Source organism: Echiichthys vipera (genome assembly GCF_963691815.1).
Source record: "Echiichthys vipera genome assembly, chromosome: 12".
NCBI classification, from domain to species: domain Eukaryota; kingdom Metazoa; phylum Chordata; class Actinopteri; order Perciformes; family Trachinidae; genus Echiichthys; species Echiichthys vipera.
Window position 1 is genome coordinate 23,444,579 of NC_139837.1, and position 18,363 is coordinate 23,462,941.

At 42.6% G+C, this 18,363-nt stretch overlaps 1 protein-coding gene across 2 annotated transcripts; it reads right to left on the reverse strand.

Moving 5' to 3' along the window:
• Window positions 1–689: 689 nt before the first annotated feature.
• bag5 (BCL2 associated athanogene 5) lies at window positions 690–18,271 on the reverse strand. 2 transcript variants are annotated; one of them, XM_083924418.1, is made up of 3 exons: window positions 18,092–18,271; window positions 9,941–10,840; window positions 690–8,308 (listed from the first exon to the last, which is right to left on the reverse strand). In XM_083924418.1, the coding sequence occupies exons 1-3, from the start codon at window positions 18,112–18,114 to the stop codon at window positions 7,768–7,770; spliced, it is 1,464 nt and encodes a 487-aa protein (XP_083780544.1). In that variant the 5' UTR covers window positions 18,115–18,271; the 3' UTR covers window positions 690–7,767. The 2 variants fall into 2 exon arrangements, with proteins under 2 accessions (XP_083780544.1, XP_083780543.1); XM_083924417.1 differs by having other exon boundaries at window positions 17,582–18,271.
• Window positions 18,272–18,363: the final 92 nt, after the last annotated feature.

The window sequence follows — 18,363 nt, forward strand, 5'->3', positions numbered from 1 at the left end:
CAACCCTACTCTAAATACCCAAACTATCCCTTTAAACGCCTTTTTTAAAAATGCAAAGCAGTATTTTCAAAATTTAAGGAGAATTCCTATCGCCGTTGACAGTTAGCCACGTTGTGTTAGCCCCTGGGGTTAACTAGCTTACTGTGACTTCTGCTATCTCACAGAAAGCTTCATCCATAATCATTTCTACAGTAACTATAAAGTGGATATCACGGCTTCAGTTAACCGTTGGGAAGGGCTGTCTGACAGCAACGTAAAGCTGTGAAAACAAAGTGTACACTGTGACAGATATTTACTTTTTTAGGTTTTTAAAATACGTTCAAATGCTGCCACCATCCACAGTGGCACGTTGCTAGCTTCCATGCTGGCTCTGTGTGATTGTTCAGTAAGTATCTCATACAACCATACTTCAAACACCGAACTAACCCTTTAACAAAGCTGTCATGTGACTGTGAGATCATAGGTTTGACTCCTGCAGCTGACGTGTCCTGTCAAAGTGCCCTTGAGTCAGAGACAATTTGAATGCCCATCTTACAGCAGAGAGTGAGTTTGTCTTTTTCTCCAGCCTCCCTCTGCAATCATGTATGTTTTCTTAAAAACAACCCAAGAGTCAGCATTTCAAAAGTTTGCCTTTTTAAAAGAATCACACATTAACATAACACTGATCAAGACACGGCATCTTTATTTTGCAGTGGGAATACAAATTGAAAACACAACCATCCATGGAGCATTCACACAACTTCTTTTTTTTCTCAGTCTCAGTGTGCTTTTTGTACAAGCGCGTCTCGAAAGGGAGAAACAGCAAAAGCCCGTCACAATCAACGCAGTTAAAGGCGACTTAAGAAAACATATTGGGTAATAAATGCAAATACCTTCTTTTGACACATTCCTGTCATTTGCAGAAAGAAAGGCAAAGCAGTAATAACCAACAGTGACTAAGGAACGTTAAAAAAGTGCGCTTTAAATAAAATTACTTTTTTCTAAAGCTCAAAAGGGAAGATAATTCCCCTATTAAGGATTTCAATCATAAATCGTCATTTTTGCTTTCTAATATAATAATATGTACGGTCTGTTGTTGGATCGAGCAGGATGTTGCACCAGTTTTTGAGTAAGTCTGAACGTAGCGGAGCAGTTGTTATAACTTAGTTGAAACGGGTTGTGCCAAACAAATGAGTTACATTATAATTCAATGGACCCTTTGACATTCTTGGAAACATACTTGTTCACTTAGTTAGATGAGAAGATTGACACCACAAGATTGTGTAGTATTCAGTTTGCTGCTGTTTACACGTATGAGAAAACCTTAATAATTTAAGATAAGAGCATGGACGTATTGTGAGACAGCGGGCCCCTGGGCACAGACATGTAAGAAGCCCCCCACTCTGTCTACGTAGGAACGAGACACCCACATTCAAAGAATCGACTTTTAATCGTTCGGTGGTCGTTTTGTTTCGCTTTGTGGTCATTTTACGTCCATTTTTAGTTGTTTTGCATGTCTTTGTGATTGTTTAGCATCTATTTTTAGTCATTTTGCATCATTTTGTGGTGGTTTTGCATCTATTTTGAGGCGTTTTATATTTTCATGTTGTTTAGTTTTCTCTGTGGTCATCTTACATCTATTTTTAATCATTTTGTGTCTTGGTTGTCAATTAGCATCTCTTCGTGGTCATTTTGCATCACCATAGGAATTTTTTTTCCCTTTGTGGTCCTAATTGGTTGTTTTGTGTGTACTTTTTTTCAGCAACATTTTTGAGTCAGGGTCCCTGGGCCTGTGCCCGGTAGGCCCGTTCACTAATCCATCTATGAGCATGGATGGTGCAAAAATTGAGTTTTATGTGAAACTAACGAGCTAAACGTAGCAGTTAGTGTTTACTTACGAGTCACAGATTTAAAACTGGTGCAACGGGTCGCTGATCTTTAAAGTGTAACTTAACAACAAGCTCAAACGTGTTTGTTGCACCTTAAAACACACCCAGCATCATGTTGGGGTCAGTTTTTCAGCAGGTGTTGAGGCGCTCTTTTAAGATTTGTCCAAACCCTCCACCTTCTTCCCTACCACCATAATCCTCTTCTTGTCACGGGAAAACTTAAAGTTTCTGAAATCAACTTTGTATTATGAAAGACAAGACATTCCTCAGTAACTACATTCAATCCAGGAAAGGAAAAACAACACCAGCATTTGGTGCAGATGCATCATACAGTAAAGAGCTGGTGGACGTCAGATAGACAGCTTTCTATACCCAGTGCCTCTGAATCTTTTAAAGTAACTAATGGACTCCAGTGCCACCAAGTTCAGATACTCTGGACGACCCCAAGCTGCTTTTAGTGTGAGTGTGTGTGTGTGTGTGTGGGGGGGGGGGGGGGGGGGGGGGGGGGATAAAGGATGTCTGGGTGGAGATGAAGACTGTGAATACCATTTTTGTTTACTTTAGGATTGGAGGTTTTAAATGCTTCAAATCCAAACCACTGAACAATTCACTTCCTTCTAAAGAAATGTTCTTTTAAAGAAATTAGTCGACTGAAATTTTGTTTTCAAAGTCAGTTTTTAAAGGATACGTCCGCTGATTATCTACATTTTTATTCTTGTCAACAAATTCAAAAAGACCAAAACCATCAATGAATGTATCTAAACAGCCTTGTATATCTTCTTCCTCTGTGCCGTAGAGCTGCATTGTTGTTTAAAATAGGGCTGGGCATTAATTCCATATTCAAAATCCTTATTAAATCACATACCGAGATACCGCGTTACACAAATGCATTGTCTAAATTGATAATAAAAAGCACGTATTAACTCAGAAAATCTGAAGTGAAGTGTTTTGCGTCTATATTTTGCACTAAAGTTCTTAATAAAATGAGAAAATACTCTATTTGTTATGTATTAAATTCACTCAGGATTATACAAAAATACCTTTACTGTGGTTTTTTTTTATTTATTTATTGCTATACTGTGACATATATCAAATGATCGATATCGGGATAGAAGATTTTGTTAAAAATACAATCAATCAATTAGCCACATTTTTTCAAAGTACCATATTATAAAAGCAAAATTTAATAAAATTTTCTCACTTGCACAAAAAGCTTTCTTCACTTGCTCTAGGTGGTGTTTGCCTTTAGTGGAAAAAGGGTTGACGCCTCAGCTCTTTCTGCTGCTGGCATCCTCACAGATATTATATTAATGTATATTAATTTACGGCTGCACGTGGACATGAAAGAACAATTAAAACCAAATTCCCGAAGACCTCTCTCCGTTTGTCTTAATCATGTGTACGGTGATATGGCCATGGTGAATTGCTTTGTTTGCGGTTATCAACCTCTTCTTGGAAATGCGCCTAATTCACATTTTATTTTTTGAAACATTTCAAAAAGGTAGCTTAAAATGATCGTGACGGTTGAAAGGAAACGTGATCCTCCATCACCACGAACACACACACACATTTTTTTTTACTGATACTAGCACTCCTGATCATGGCGCGTTACATTAACGCAACCACCGGCACAGATGTGGATTTTTTATTCTTGTAAATTCTTCTTGTGTGTTTGTCTGTGTGTGACTTTTTTTAAGTGTATTCCTTGGGTATCATTTCTGTACATTTTTGTACATTAGCCAAATTCCTGGCAATAAAGTTGATTCTGATTGTAGAGCCCCCAAAGTGGATTAACTCGCCGCTGAATCTAGTCCCCAACAAAAGCACTTTAAATAAAAAAACTACAGTGATCAGCTGAGGGGAAGTTAGTGATTTTTACTGCCCGTTTTCTAAAGTTTTGCATTGATTTGTTGACACACATTCTTGGTTTTGATCTTTTTATGAGATTCTGTGATAAAAATAACACATGAGAATATCAGCAGCCTTATACTTTTTAAACCTGACGTATATATTTGACAAATGTTCACACTCATAACGCAGAAATGCTTTCTTTCAGACCATCATCATCATCATCAAAATGCATCATAACGCGTCATCGATTCTTCTCAGATCAGAAGAGAAATTGTTTTGTAAATCTACTTGGAGTCCGTATATATGCACAGCACAGAATAAAAAAGGAGCAGTGGTGATAGTCAGGTTTCCTTTCTCTCTCTCGGTCAGATGACCTTCAGCCAAACATTTAGAAAAGGCTGCTTTTCGTCACTGGTTTGTACTTTTGAACCACAGAGTATAAATTTGTTTGGTTGCCAGGACGCCCACTAACACTCAATAAAACTATGATGACAAGACAAAAAAAAAAGCTGGGCAACATTTCTCAATACAGTGTAAAACCTATGATAAATATACAGAAATACCATGACTAAATGTACACACATATATTACTGCATAAAAAAGAGCGTGTGAACTTAAGGTGTGTTCGGGTTGGTTTTGGTTCGCTGTGAGGAAGCATGTGTTACAACAACAGCAGCCAGGCAGACTGACGATGTTTACTGAACACTGTTTAATCTAATGTTCCCCTGTATGAGTCAGCTCCATTACCCAGGAGGCCACACTGCAGGCTTTGCGCCAGAAAATGCTTCTAACGGCGGCTTAATGCACGTGAAAAAGGGGTCTGTGGGAGTTCATGTTTTTTGGAAAAAGCAGCGAAACACAGGACTGCTTTCTAGGCAACAGTAGCTTTGTTGCGTGGAAACTCTCCGGACAATTTAACCCTTTTAGTTTGTGTTCACACTGCGAACAACCAGCATGGACGAGTCGGAGGAAAACTATTCCCACAGAGCAGCATGTGTAAATCATGAAGCAGATGAGAGCCAGACAAATCCCCCACTTCACCTCGAGGTCCAAAGTAGGTGTTGTGGAGCTTTCTATCATATCTTCATCAGCAGTTTTCATGTGAATGTAAATGTTCAAATTTCCACTCTTCCTCTGAGCACTTGTAATATAAAGATGTAACCAAACTTTACACACTTTCAGCCGACATTAAACTTTTCACAGGTCAATAATGCAGAAATCAGGGCTAAGACTAGGTCCTAACCTCCTGATTTAGGAGTAACTCTTAAAAATAAGGGGTGTTTCACTCCTTATTTTAGGACTCCTAACTTTTTAAGAGAAGTGTAATTCACAAAGCATATTGGTGCTAAAGGTAGCTCCGAAATCTATAAAAACGTCCTCTGGAGAACTCCTAGGTCACTCAGAGTAAATAAGGAAGGATCCAACAGTCAAGATTTTGGAGAGATTAAATGATAGTGAGCTTTTAAAAAGGTATGGCCTTAATGGAGATGGCATTATGAACGTGGTAGAGTTGGTCAGGGATGCCATCACATCACCAACCAATAAAAACCACCAACATCACCGCAGATTCAAGTTGGCACAACTCTCCACTGTTTGACCACAGGGAAAATGCAGCTGTGCAGCTCAGACGATCTTGGCGTCTCTTAGTTTAGGCCTTCCCATTCCTCAGTAAAAGCTGGTCTCAGAGGCTTTAGGAACAGGTTTGAACAGGTTTCTGAACTAAGAACTTTTACTGAGAACTCTTAGAGCTAAGATCAAATGTTCTGTGAATACGGCCCTTGGACACCACAGATATCGCAGCTTCTACAATTCTTACGGTTATGAAACCGTGGTACTGCCAAGGCCGGCGCTCTCTATCTATTGAAGTGTAATGAACACAGGTGTGCAAATGGAGGTCTATTGCTTTTCACCATGAGACAGTAAATTTGGGATTTTTTCCCCTCTATTTTGAGAAATGCTCTTTGCCTTGCTTCGTGAATGAATAGATTGGCATACCCGACTAAAGTTACTGCCCTTTGTCACGTTTGTTTTTTGGTGAAAACAGAAGAACAAAGCAGCAGGAAGCGCATCATCCAATTGTGCATTAGCAACTGAAATCAAAAAGGTGCGACATCGCTAATTTGAACATCTATATTTTTTAGCTGATCAAGACCATGTGACACGACTGAAAGCTCCAGAACCTAAGTGAGGTGAAAAAAAACTTCAAGATATCATTTTCAGAGGTCAGCAGGGAGCTCTGAGGCACTGTGGGTCGTCATACTGTTTTTGTTTTGTCATTAGCATTTCTCTCCAAAGATCATCATCATCATCATCGTCATCGAGGCTGTTTGCAGTGTGAAAGCACAATGTGACTTGTTTTATGGCCTGCTGCAAAAAGAAGCCTCGTCATTCTGCTTTTCCACAAACCATTGACCAGAACACCTCCACTTTTTTACCATCGGGGAACAAATACTGATTCGAAAGAGCCTCAAATTTCTGACAAGTAGTGCAAATTCCTTGTGGCTTGATAACGGCCAAGGTGCTCTCCGTTAACACATTCAGTGCTTTATTTAGCGTTCGATACGTTATGAAAAACGAGCAGCCGCTTGTTCTTCTCTACTCAGGCTGCCGTTTGAACAAACCGGTTCACAGGGAAAGGGTGAAAATAAAGGCACAGAGATTTTGGACTTCTCTCCCAGTCTCCCTCCCACCCTCTCAAGCAGCAGCAGCGGCTCAGAGAAGTTTCTAGAAGGCTCTGTCGACCGCAATCACCATCAACACTCTTCTCTGCCGCGCTCTGTTGCTGCCCCTGTGAGCTTCAGCCTTGATGTGTCAATCCAGAGGATATCAACCGCCCTTCCTCTTCCTCTCCCCGGGGGGCCCTCTCACAGTCGCAGTGGGTAGGAGCAAAAAGCAGCAGCGAAAAAAAAAAAAAAAAAAAATCCACCTTCTCCTCCTTCGTCTATCTCTGAATTTTAAAAAACCTGATCCATTTATAGCCTAACGCGATCATACAAACGTCACGACAAACACTTGAAACATAGGACACAAGCAGCGGGAGGGGGAGGGTTACTTTTATCTTTTCAAAAACCTTTACAACATCACAGGTGTTTTTTTAAAAGGTTTCTGCTAATTTTATCTGCATCTCCCTATGGTCGTTTGTCCGCTCACCAACAGCAGCTGTGGTTGGCAGAATTTTTCGTGTTATTTGGACCGCCGCCAAGGAACGCGCAAGAGAGGATAGACAGTGACCTTCCATCGATAATGCAAAACAACGCCTGACTGTTTAAACACAGGTCACCTCCATGTTTGTGGGACACGCCTCAGCTCTGCCTCTAATGTTGCACGTTTTTGACGCTTTTCTCTTTTCCACCGCAGATTCAATTTAACATTTGTGTATGCCATCTGCTTCAGCCCAAATTGGATTATTTTGCTACTTTTTGGAGACAAAAATCTGCACATTACCAACAGGTATCACAGTCTGGAGCGTGCCCGGTAACCATGGACGACTCCCCCTAATTAGGTCGCTGTATTTCACACATGCATAGACTGTCTGCGTTGGCAACTCAAATTAAATCAGGCCAGACGGGGGAAGCTATGGGGAAGCAATCCATCACACTGAATCGATATCAAGTGCAGTCTGGAGGATACGACCACTATAACAGGCATTATTTTAGTGCTTTGACAGCACACAGACACACACACAGACACACACACATACCCCAAATGACAGACGGCAACTGGCACGCGCACAATTCGGGAGATTTCAAGATAAAATGTTCCAAAAGCACAAGATCATTTCAAAGTGTTTGACAAAAGGAGTTCCGTGTTGTCGATTCTTCAGCGGCCACAACCACCACAAAAAGAGACGAAAAAAGAAAAGCGCTGCTGCAGTGCATTCTGGGTGTTTGAGTCAATTATTTACAGCCCGTGGAATGATAACGTACCAGTTTTCTGTTTTTATTTACACACATTATCACCTTCTTTTAATCCTGCAGCGACGTCCAATCCGGTGTCTCCGCCCGCCACCACACTGTGATGTTTTCACTTTTTTTTTTTTTTAAATGAATCAATACTCCCACTGGTCCGTCTTCATGTCCAGGTAGTTCAGAATGTTCTGGGCAAACTTCACTGCCTGCTTCCGCGCCATCTTGGTGGTCTCATCGCCCTGCGGGTCCACGGCGTCCAGCGTCAACAGCTGTTTGGTCAGCAGCTCCTCTAGCATCATGTAGCTCTTGTCGACCCGCTTGCCGTCGAAGCCTAGCGCCTGAGCCTGGAGGTCTGAGAGGCTCCCCAGGACCAGCCACACGGCCCGGTGCGACGGGTGCTCGCTGGGGCCCAGCTGGCGGCGCGCCAGAGCCTCGCGGAGGTCCAGGAAGGTGATGATGGCTTGGACCTCCACGACGGCGCGGCGGCGGGCCTCTCTGATGCACGGGTTCTTGGCCGTGTCCACCTGGTCCAGGTGAGTCAGGAGGCTCTGCAGCTCAGCTTTGGGCCTGAAACTCAGATCCCCCATCACGCAGTGGCGCAGGACGCCCTCCCGCAGATGGGAGACGTGAGCTCGCACCGCCTCGATCTCACGGATGGAGTTGTTCTGACCCAGATCGTACCTAAAGACACAAACACTGAATCACTGAAAAACTCCTGAACATCAGACTACAGCTCCAGAAAGATCAAACCTGTATATAACGTCTTTACTGGCTGTAGGATCAGAATCAGTATTTTTATAGCACTCATGTAGTCTGAATCTAACAGATTGTTTCAGGTGTCATTATTGCTACTTGTTACTGTCTTGAGAATTACATGAGATCAAATTCTTTATGTGACAATCAAAACTAATTGTGTTTTTTTATGACAGTTTCATTATAATGCTTAAAGGGATAGTTGTTATTTTATTTAAGAGTGGAGTTATGTGGGGTAATTTTCCGTAATTGCATTATCTACAGTAGATGACGGTTAGCACGCCTCCAGAACCGACATGAAAGCTAAGCAATGTGCTGCTTTTGACGGGGGCGGAAGATAAATAGATTTTCGACACCTTAAAACAAACACATAAAGCATCAATCAGTTTCGATATAAGCTATATTTAGAATATTTTCAGTGCTTAATCCTATTGTCAGAAAGTCCTATTTGAGTTTATAAGGGGGGACCTGAAGTGTTATCTCTGCTCCCTTTAAAATCACCAGACTCCATTGACAAAAACAGTAATTGAACCTCACAGAAACACAGGAGTTACAGGTCTATCGCTGCCTTGCTTGGTTTGTTATTTTTGTTAGATGCTAACCATTTAGCAACACCAAAGTCACAGAATAACACAAACAAACTAACCGAACAAAGCAGCAATTCTTGTGTACTGTTACATAAAAATTCTATTTGTATCAATGGAGTCTGGTGGCTTCTACCAGAGCAGAGCTAGCACTTCAGTTTTCCTGTGTAAAGTGGTGAAAATAATCTAAATACAGCGTACACTTAAACTTACATGTTTTTTTTAGGTGGCTAAAGTACGTTGCTTGGCTTATACATACGGTAGCTTCTATTCATTTAACTTTCTTGATATCTGAATGGGCTGTACTTCGTTGCAGAGAAATGCTTTTAAACCAGGAGGTAAAATGTCCCAGCTGTGCCAAGCTGAGGTGTCTGAAAGCGAAGGAGGAGGAGAAGCAGCGTGTCACACCAGCCAGAGAATCACAAGGAATCCCGCCAAAATAAAAGCACAAGTCAGTGATTACCATTATAAATCTATATGCTCAGGAGTCATTAGGAACCTTTTCTATCAGTCATGAAACACAATTTTCCTCTAAAAAAACATGAAAATAGATTCTGTATTCCATTAGGATATGCATTTCAGTGCATACTGTAGCAAACCTTTTTTTACACCGTAGTTTGTAACAGCAGCAGAAAGAAAAACATGGATGGAGTGGTACTTGAATCGTCGCTCGAGTCTGCTGTTCTACATTGCAGAGTACTCAGTGGGCGTATCATTGTTATCAGTGCTTCTCTGGTGATGGGAGTCTAAATTACTTTTGAGAGTGCAGCCTGATTCAAATCAAACATCAACAACAATCCTCAGTCCCTCCTCCACCCAGCACCACCCAGGCTCCTGCAGATGTACTGTAACATCTGCACTGCCAGGACAGCACAGTGTGTTAGAGGTGGGACAAAATATCGATATGGCAATACATCGCATTGTACGCCATTCGATAATAATCGATAATTAAATTAGTTGCAGCCCTGATCCATACCTGCGCGTGTCATCTCCCTCCCCCTCAAGATCCAGATGTTTCAGGAGCCCGTTTATCTCCTCCACGACCTGCTTCCTGTAGTTTCGGATGGCGGCGTTCCCGGAAACATCCAGAGCATCCAGCTCCACCTGCATCTCCGTCAGGATCCGTGACAGGTGGGCGCAGCTGTCCCTCCCGCTCAGCCCCATCAGCAGAGCCACCAGCTGACTGCGCGCCACGCTCACCTTCACCATCACCTGGTTGATGCGGTGCACGGCCTCGTGGGTGTCCCCCGACAGCGGCAGGGAGAGGGTCTGCTGCTGCGTGCGCCCTTCGACCACGTCTTGTACGGCGCACAGGCGCGTCAGCGCCCGGTAGCGTGCCTTGCGGAGCGGAACCCTCCCTTCGGTCTTGATTTGGGTAAGCCTCAGCACGATCTCCTGCAGGGCGTCCACCAGCTCATCGTTTATTTCGGCCACCCCGCCTGAACGTTGAGGCGCCACCACGCGGTCATCCACCAGCTGCCGCGCCGCGTTGCTCAGGTCCTCGATGGCCACGCGGGATGGATGGGTGGCGTTCTCCTCCAGGTAGCGCAGGAGCCCCTCCACCTCCTGTGCCGCTCTCTTTCGTGCCCCCTGCAGCTCCGGTTTACCCTCCGTGTCCACCTGGTCCACATCCAGCAGCAGCCGCGTCAGCTCGCGCTCCAGACGCTTGTAGTCGCGGTCGTGCTGCAGGCCACTGAAGGTGCAGACCTGAGGCCCGAGAGAAGCCACCTCCTTCTGGACCTCGTACAGCCGCATCATGGCAGGGTGGTGCTGATGATACGGCTGCTGCTGCTGCTCCATCGGATGTTGCTGCTGCTGCTGCTGCGGGCCGCCATGGTCCATCCTCTTCCCACCATCAAAGGGCTTTCCAAACAGGCTGGAGAACAAGAAAAAGGAAGCATGAAAGGAAAATCAGAACAATACGCAACAATCCAGCAGAGCCTCAGCGGAGCTAACATTGTCAACTGGCCATAACGGGTGGATTATTGTAGAAGTTTCCCTTCAGACACTCTCGGCCTGAACAGGACCTCCGACTTATGTCTGGATCTCCGCCAAAGCCACTGGCATGAAGACAAAATCTACATTTATATCTCCACCAGCTCCAGAGGACTTTACAACAATGTGGTCGGATTTAAGTGCTCTTAGCCCTGTTCTCACAGGCTAGTGAATATGTAAATAATGTGGCTACAGCTGCAACAATAAATGGAATATTCAATTAGTTGTCTACTATTGAATTAATCACCAACTACTTCTTAAATGTGAATATTTTCTGCTGTTTTTCCTCCTGTGACGGTAAACTGAATCCCTGTGAGTTGTCGACAATACAAGACATATGAAGACGTGATCTTGGGCTTTTTGTTAAACACTGATCCACATTTTTAACCATTTTCTGGATCAAACAACTGATCGATTAAACTTTTGATGATTTTCTCCATTAATCAACAATGAAAGAAGTCGTTATTTGTCCTAAATGTGGAACAAAAATAAGATTTTGGTGAATCTTCCTCTGCATCTCCAACATTCCTGCATTCCAGTAACATACGACCTTCTGATAAAACCACGACGGCTGTTACGTCCGCCCACTGGCACATGAATAGAAATCATACGACACATAAAAATCAGCCAAGGATCATGTATCACTCATTTGCAGGCAGTTCTGTCCTCATTAACATGTCAGAAATCCAGCCTGAGGGGATTAAAGAGTCATTGAAAATGAAAACAATCCATTTGAAGTGTGAGCAATCCTCTCGCTCCACCACCGTGCTGTCACTTTGCAACCTGCTGCTGCTGCTGGTCTCAAGGTTCGGTTTGTTTCGGGTTCAGTTTGTAATTCCTTTTGTCATATCTCTAACGATATATACCACAATATTACGACAGCGTATTAGGGCCAAGTATGAATTTAATTTAAATTATGGACACGGGGAGTGAGGGAAGAAAATCTACAAGAAAAAAGGAGCAGATTTATGAGAAAAAAGGACAGAAAAATAGTGTTTTCTTTTACACTCCCTGTTGAACTACTCGCTTCAGGATCACCACAGACGCTGCTGCATGCCGTGTACTTTGTCTGCAGCAAACTGGGGAAAAGGGTGGCTACTGATCATGCATGACGTCATCGGACCTTGCACACAGTCTTCATTCTTTCTAAACTTCAAAAACCCAGTATTTTCCCCAGTTTGCTGCAGACAAAGCACATGGCATGCAGCAGCATCTGGGCTGATCCTGAAGAGATGTAATTCAACTGGGTTTGTAAAATAAAACACTATTTTCTGACTTTTCTTCCTGCATACAACTGCAACTTTTTTCACAAATTATTCACCCCCTCCCCTGGGTCGTACAATATAGCATGTTTTCTGGCAACTCAACAAATAAATAAATACCAGGTTATTTCATTTGTGTATGCGCCTGTGTGAATTACACACCTGACAAATTAAAAATGCTGAGTATCTTCTCATTTTATCAGAACTTAAGTGCAAAATGAACATAATGTGCTATCGATCAGAATATAAAGCGTCGTCAAAAGGACGGAAATATTGTCGCAGTTCAGCTGCTGTTTTTTGGCATTGCGACAGAAACAATATAGACAAATATATATATTATTACACATTTTTCTACCGTTTTGATGATATATTTGGTCAAAACGATCACTCAGCCTCTCTGGAGAAATATCTAAAGGTGACGCCTTAATTAGCCTCAAAAAAGCCCCAAAAGTACTGATGCATCGGCAATAATTAATGTTCTTAAGGATTTTAAACATTCTCAACTTTCTATTTATTAATGTTCTCTTTAATTCTGCCTTGTAAGGTGTCCTTGAGTGTTCTGAAAGGCACCTATTAATAATAATAATAATTTTAATAATAATAATAATAATAATAATAATAATAATAATAATAATAATAATAATAAGCTACCCACAGAATATTTAACTGAAGAAATCTTGTTTCTGCTGACCTGCAGTGATTTCACCCTGTGATGTGAAGTTTCCACACCCAACAGTAAAAAAGGAGATTAAAGACCGAGAAAAAAAGTTAGTATTAGTATAGAGGTAACACCCTGAATAAGTCTGTTGCAACTGTTTTTTTGTTTTGTTTTTTACAGTTAAGAGGTAAAGGATGCAGTTCTTGATCTTGAGTTCCTCTATAAACATACAGTACATGTATTGGGGATTAGAGCTGCAACTAACAATGACTTTCTCCAATAATTGATCAGTTGTTAGGTCCAGAAAACGGTGAAAAATGTGGATCAGTGTCTCGCAAATGTCTTGTGATGTCCACAAACCAAAGATATCTAGTTTACTGTCACCGAGGAGGAAAGAAACCAGAAAATACTCACATTTAAGAAGCTGAAGTCAGAGAATTTTGACTTTTTTCCCCTCTTAAATTACTCAAATCAATTAACTGATCAAAAATAATTGGGTTTAAATGGTTTGGAGCCGCTAAATCAAAACAGCTTAGTATAAATAAGCAGAACACTATGACACAATAACCCTACTCACATAAAACACTTTGAATACTGTATGTCCTTCTACACGCTCTCAAAATGACTGAATTGTGATTGATCTAATTGCTTATTGATGATTTATTTCAGCAAAACACGTTAACGTTGTGGTTTGTGGCAGTTTAGTAAAAAATAAGTTAATAATAGATGGTAAAAGGTTTGGAAAAGTCCCACAGAGCTTTCCCTGCAGCACCGAAACATTACACAGATCTCTGGGGTCAGAGGTGAGGGTGTGTGTTGCCAGTAGACGCACAGTGAGGTAAAGCACGGGTAAAGACGACTAGTCTGCAGCTTGAAGTGAAGAGAGAAAGAATGGTTCGTGGTTGCTTCTTTACCGGCTGTGAAACAAAAATGAAAGCTTCCAATCCAGAAACTTTTCATAGGCTGCCATTGAGGTACGATGACCGTGCTCTGATGAACCAGTGGCTTATTGTTTTGGATCTGGACACTGAGACGCTGATGGAGACGCTTAAAGGCCCTACACATGATACGTGGTAAAACCGCTTTGCGCCGGCCGTCCCATTCATTCCCTATAAAAAAGGCGTCAGCGCCCAATGTAGCGCCGCGCACCGCCCGGATTTACCTCTCTGCCGCTGCTTGAACTTTGACCTTGTTGCTGCTGACCTTTCAAAAACACAACCAATGAGATAGAAGCTTTGAGTGTGACGTTTCCTAGGCAACCAGAGAGCGACATCAAGCGGGTTAGAAAGATGGAGGAAAAACGTATAGTGTGTCCGAGTTTCCCGAACTATTTAACGTTACATTAAAGTAATTTCACGATCTCAGAAGGGTCTCTGCGCCCAACCTTGCGGTGAGCCCAGCGCACAAAGATGATCATGTGAAGGCCCCTTTAGGCAGAGGGATTACCGTGTCTGCAGCAAACATTTCGAAAAGGTTCTGACCCAAAGAACCCAAAGAAGGCGTGCTTGAAGAAGAATGCCATTCCACGAGTACAGCAACTGGCTACTGGATGGACTCAGGTAATCCACTTGAATGGACTTTACTATGAGAGGAGCTGGTACAGGGGCCAGAAGGTAAGTCTTTAAAACACTCTTTTAATAAACTCTGGGTTCACTAACTACACTGTTGCTGCTTTGTTTTCTGTGTAGGGACTCTTCTCATGCTGCTGCAGAGGTTTGCTGTTATTTGAGCAGTATTAGTGGTTACAAAAGACGTTTTAATGCCTTCACCGTACTGCCCCGAGCTAATGAGTGTTTTAGCAACATTTGACTGTTAGCGTCTGTCCGGATTTCTCCGTTAGTAGTTTGTACAAGAATAAAAAAATGTCTCGAAGGCTTATTTGATGAGTGTATTTGTAAGAGCCTGGGATGATTTTACACCGGAATTTCACTTTAAGGTTCACATAAGACAGAATATGAGATGCTTTGCCCTTTACAAATCATGCAAGAACATGAATGAGGTTAACCTACATTTTCGACAAGAGGAAACACCCACACGACAACCCTTCAGAGTATTTCTGAGTGTTTCTATCGAGCTCCATGTCTGACACTACTGTGACGGCTGTCCCTTGAATCCACATAAACAGGATCCAGCCTGTCAACAGACTTTAAACACTGAGGGGGAAATAAACTGACCAACATCCAAAATATGAAAACAGTTTAGCGAGTCAGTGTCCACGCTGCAGGAAGTGTTTAAGTGTGTCGCAGGAGCCTCGAGCTGAGAAATGTATTAAACACTGCTGAGACATCTGCCATCAGCACTTCTTACTGGGATTAATAACACGTTTCTCCCTTAAGCACTTTAAATTATCTTCAGAGCCAAAAGACCCAAACTTTTGCTCATATCAGCTTCTCCAACGTGAAGAATTGCTGCTTTTTCCCCCTCAGTTTTTAATCATTTTAATGTATTCTTTTTTCGGGGCAAAAAGTTGTCTTTAAGGTCCCATATTGTAAAAAAAAAAAAGGAGATTGTAATGTTTTTTTCTTATTAAAAAGCATGTTGAAGTGCTTTCTAAATACTGTGAAAGTATAAAAACACTCAATTCCCAGAGAAATGCACACAGCCTGTACTCAGAAACTGAGTCTTTAAACGAACCGTCAGGAGTTCCTGCACTGTTGTGATGTTAAAGTCATTCATTTTGCAGGTGAACCAGAACTCTCCGGTGTGGCTGCTGCTTCAAGAGCTGCACCTGAACATCAGTATTTACTTCACACTGAAAATGAAGAAAGACTGGTCCAAAGTTTCCCGCCATTACGGACCCACACTGAGCAGAGATATTATACAAAACACTACTATGTACATGAATGGATTACTAAACGGGCCAACTGGGCACAGAGCCGGGGGCCCTGACTCATAAAATGCTGCTTGAAAAAAAACACAAAATGATCACAAAGAGATGCCAAATGACTGAAAATTGGCACAAAACAACCACATAGACAAAAATTTACGACAAAGACTTGCAAAAGGATTAAGAATGGATGTAAAATGACCACAAAGAGAAACAAATCGATGACATAAAAATGTAAAATGACTAAACATAGATGCGAAACCACCACAAAAAGATGCAAAATGCATAAAAATAGATGCAAAACCACCACAAACGATGCAAAATGACTAAACATAGATGCAAAACCACCACAAACGATGCAAAATGACTAAACATAGATGCAAAACCACCACAAACGATGCAAAATGACTAAACATAGATGCAAAACCACCACAAACGATGCAAAATGACTAAACATAGATGCAAAACCACCACAGATGCAAAACAATAACAAAGACAAACAAAACAACTACACATTGAGGTAAAATGACTACATATAGAGAAACAAAAGGATGACATAGAAATGTAAAATGATTAAAAATAGATGTTGCTGAAGTTGATGCAAAACAATTACAAAGACGAACAAAACAACTAAAATGGACGTAAAATGACCACAGAGAGACCCCAAATGATGTGCAAAACGACCCTTTGAATTTGGGTGTCTTGCTCCTACGTAGACAGAGTGGGGGGCCTCTGACATGTCTGTGCCCAGGGGCCCGCTGTCTCATCATCAATGACTGTGTATAAAATCTGATGGGAAACGGCCAGAAGAAGCCTGAGTCACCGGTTCTGTTTTCCATTGAACTCTGTGACTTGACAACATCCACGTTAATCACAGTCCCTTCACACGGAGGCTCCGACCCCTGCGGGCCCCCGGACGCTTGTTATCCATCCACGACTACAATGCAAATGTCTGCTGAAATGAAAAAAAGAACCACCAGCAGCATTCAAATGAATTCAACGGAGACAAAGAAAAGACAGGAAAGAGATTTGATTCTTCAACATCTATCCGCGAACGCCTGCGTCAGAGTGAACTTTCTACGTCTGCAGGGTTAGAGCGGTATAATATGCAGGATTAGGATGAGGTGCTGCAGTTTCTGCAACAGAACGTGAAGCTCAGGAGGAGAGACGGGTGCATCACGAGACAAGCTCTCATTATCAGCCCTAAAAGCATGATGCCATTGTTTCGTATGAACCAGAATGGGATGCTTTGTTATCCACGCCACCAAATAATTGGAATAGACAGGATTATGTTATCAGCATTGCCCTCAAATACTTTTACATAAGAGGTTGGAGGGGCTGGGCAGCATTTTCCAGGATAGACTGTGGTGGATGGATGCACGCCGGAGCCAGAGCTTACAAATCTGAGTATTTATTGGGATAATCTCAGCGAAATCCACTCCAGCCTGGCAAAAACATTTCAGCCTCTTAATTTGATCCCAAAAAACAACAACAACAAGGGAGGCTGATGTGATAAAAAGCTAAGAATAGGTTTGCTGATGTGGATCCTTTGAGTCACACATGAGCATGCAGGCTAACTGAGCTGGAGGTAACATGCGAACCAAACCTCCTTCCTTTGCTTTCCTTTTTTTTTTTTTTTTTTAATATTGGCACCTTCCTCCCTGCACGGCTGCATCACGCACCCGGTCCTGCACAGGGCTTCTTTGCGCATTATGTTACCAAAACAAGAAAAAAACCCACCTCAATGCATTCTGCTACACACACACACACACACACACACACACACACACACACACACACACACACACACACACACACACACACACACACACACACACACACACACACACACACACACACACAGTTATTTCTCACCTTTTTAAAACTCCGAACACATTCGCACACATTTTTACGGATGTCTGTTTCCATCAGCCGCAGCAGTGGCATCCAGATGTCCAGTCACAGCGCTCCCACAGTGTCAGAAATAAAAAAAATAAAAATGAGAGAGAGAGAGAGAGAGGGAGATGCTTCAGTGATGGTCCGGTCAGCTTCAGCACCAGAAGAACGACCGACCGACTGACTGACTGACTGCGGTCGGCGGTGTCGCCCCTCCCACACAGGCCACCAGAGAGGCTCTTCTGGTTTAAATCAACTCACTTTAACACTAGAGACCTCACCACAGCTCACATACGATCTAAACAGCCTTTCCGCACCAGATAAAGCTGCAGCCGAGCCTCGTTCAGCGCGCACGCAGCTCCGTGAAAGCCATTGTGTGTCTGTGTGATCACCTGACCCAGCCCCACCTCACCATGGGCCGATAGCTCCGGTTTTTATGGGCTTTAATACACAAACAGCACTCTGTCCCTGTGGTGGTTTTACCCTTACCTGCATAGCCAGCGCACAGCCATCTGAAGTGTCGTGGGGAAGTGCGCACCTCCTCTTGGTTAAAGCTAAACATTAGCCTACCTAAGCTACCTTCTAGGAGTTACTTTCCGGGCCGAAGTGGAGCCAACTATCGCGGAGTTTCTCTGAGCTCGTTTTTTCGGGAGGAACAAAAGCGTTTCACCGGCGTTTGTTTCTCTCGATGATAAAGAACTGTTGATGGGTGTTTAGTTAAAGTGTGATAAATCCACACCGACGTGGGAGAAGTTACACTG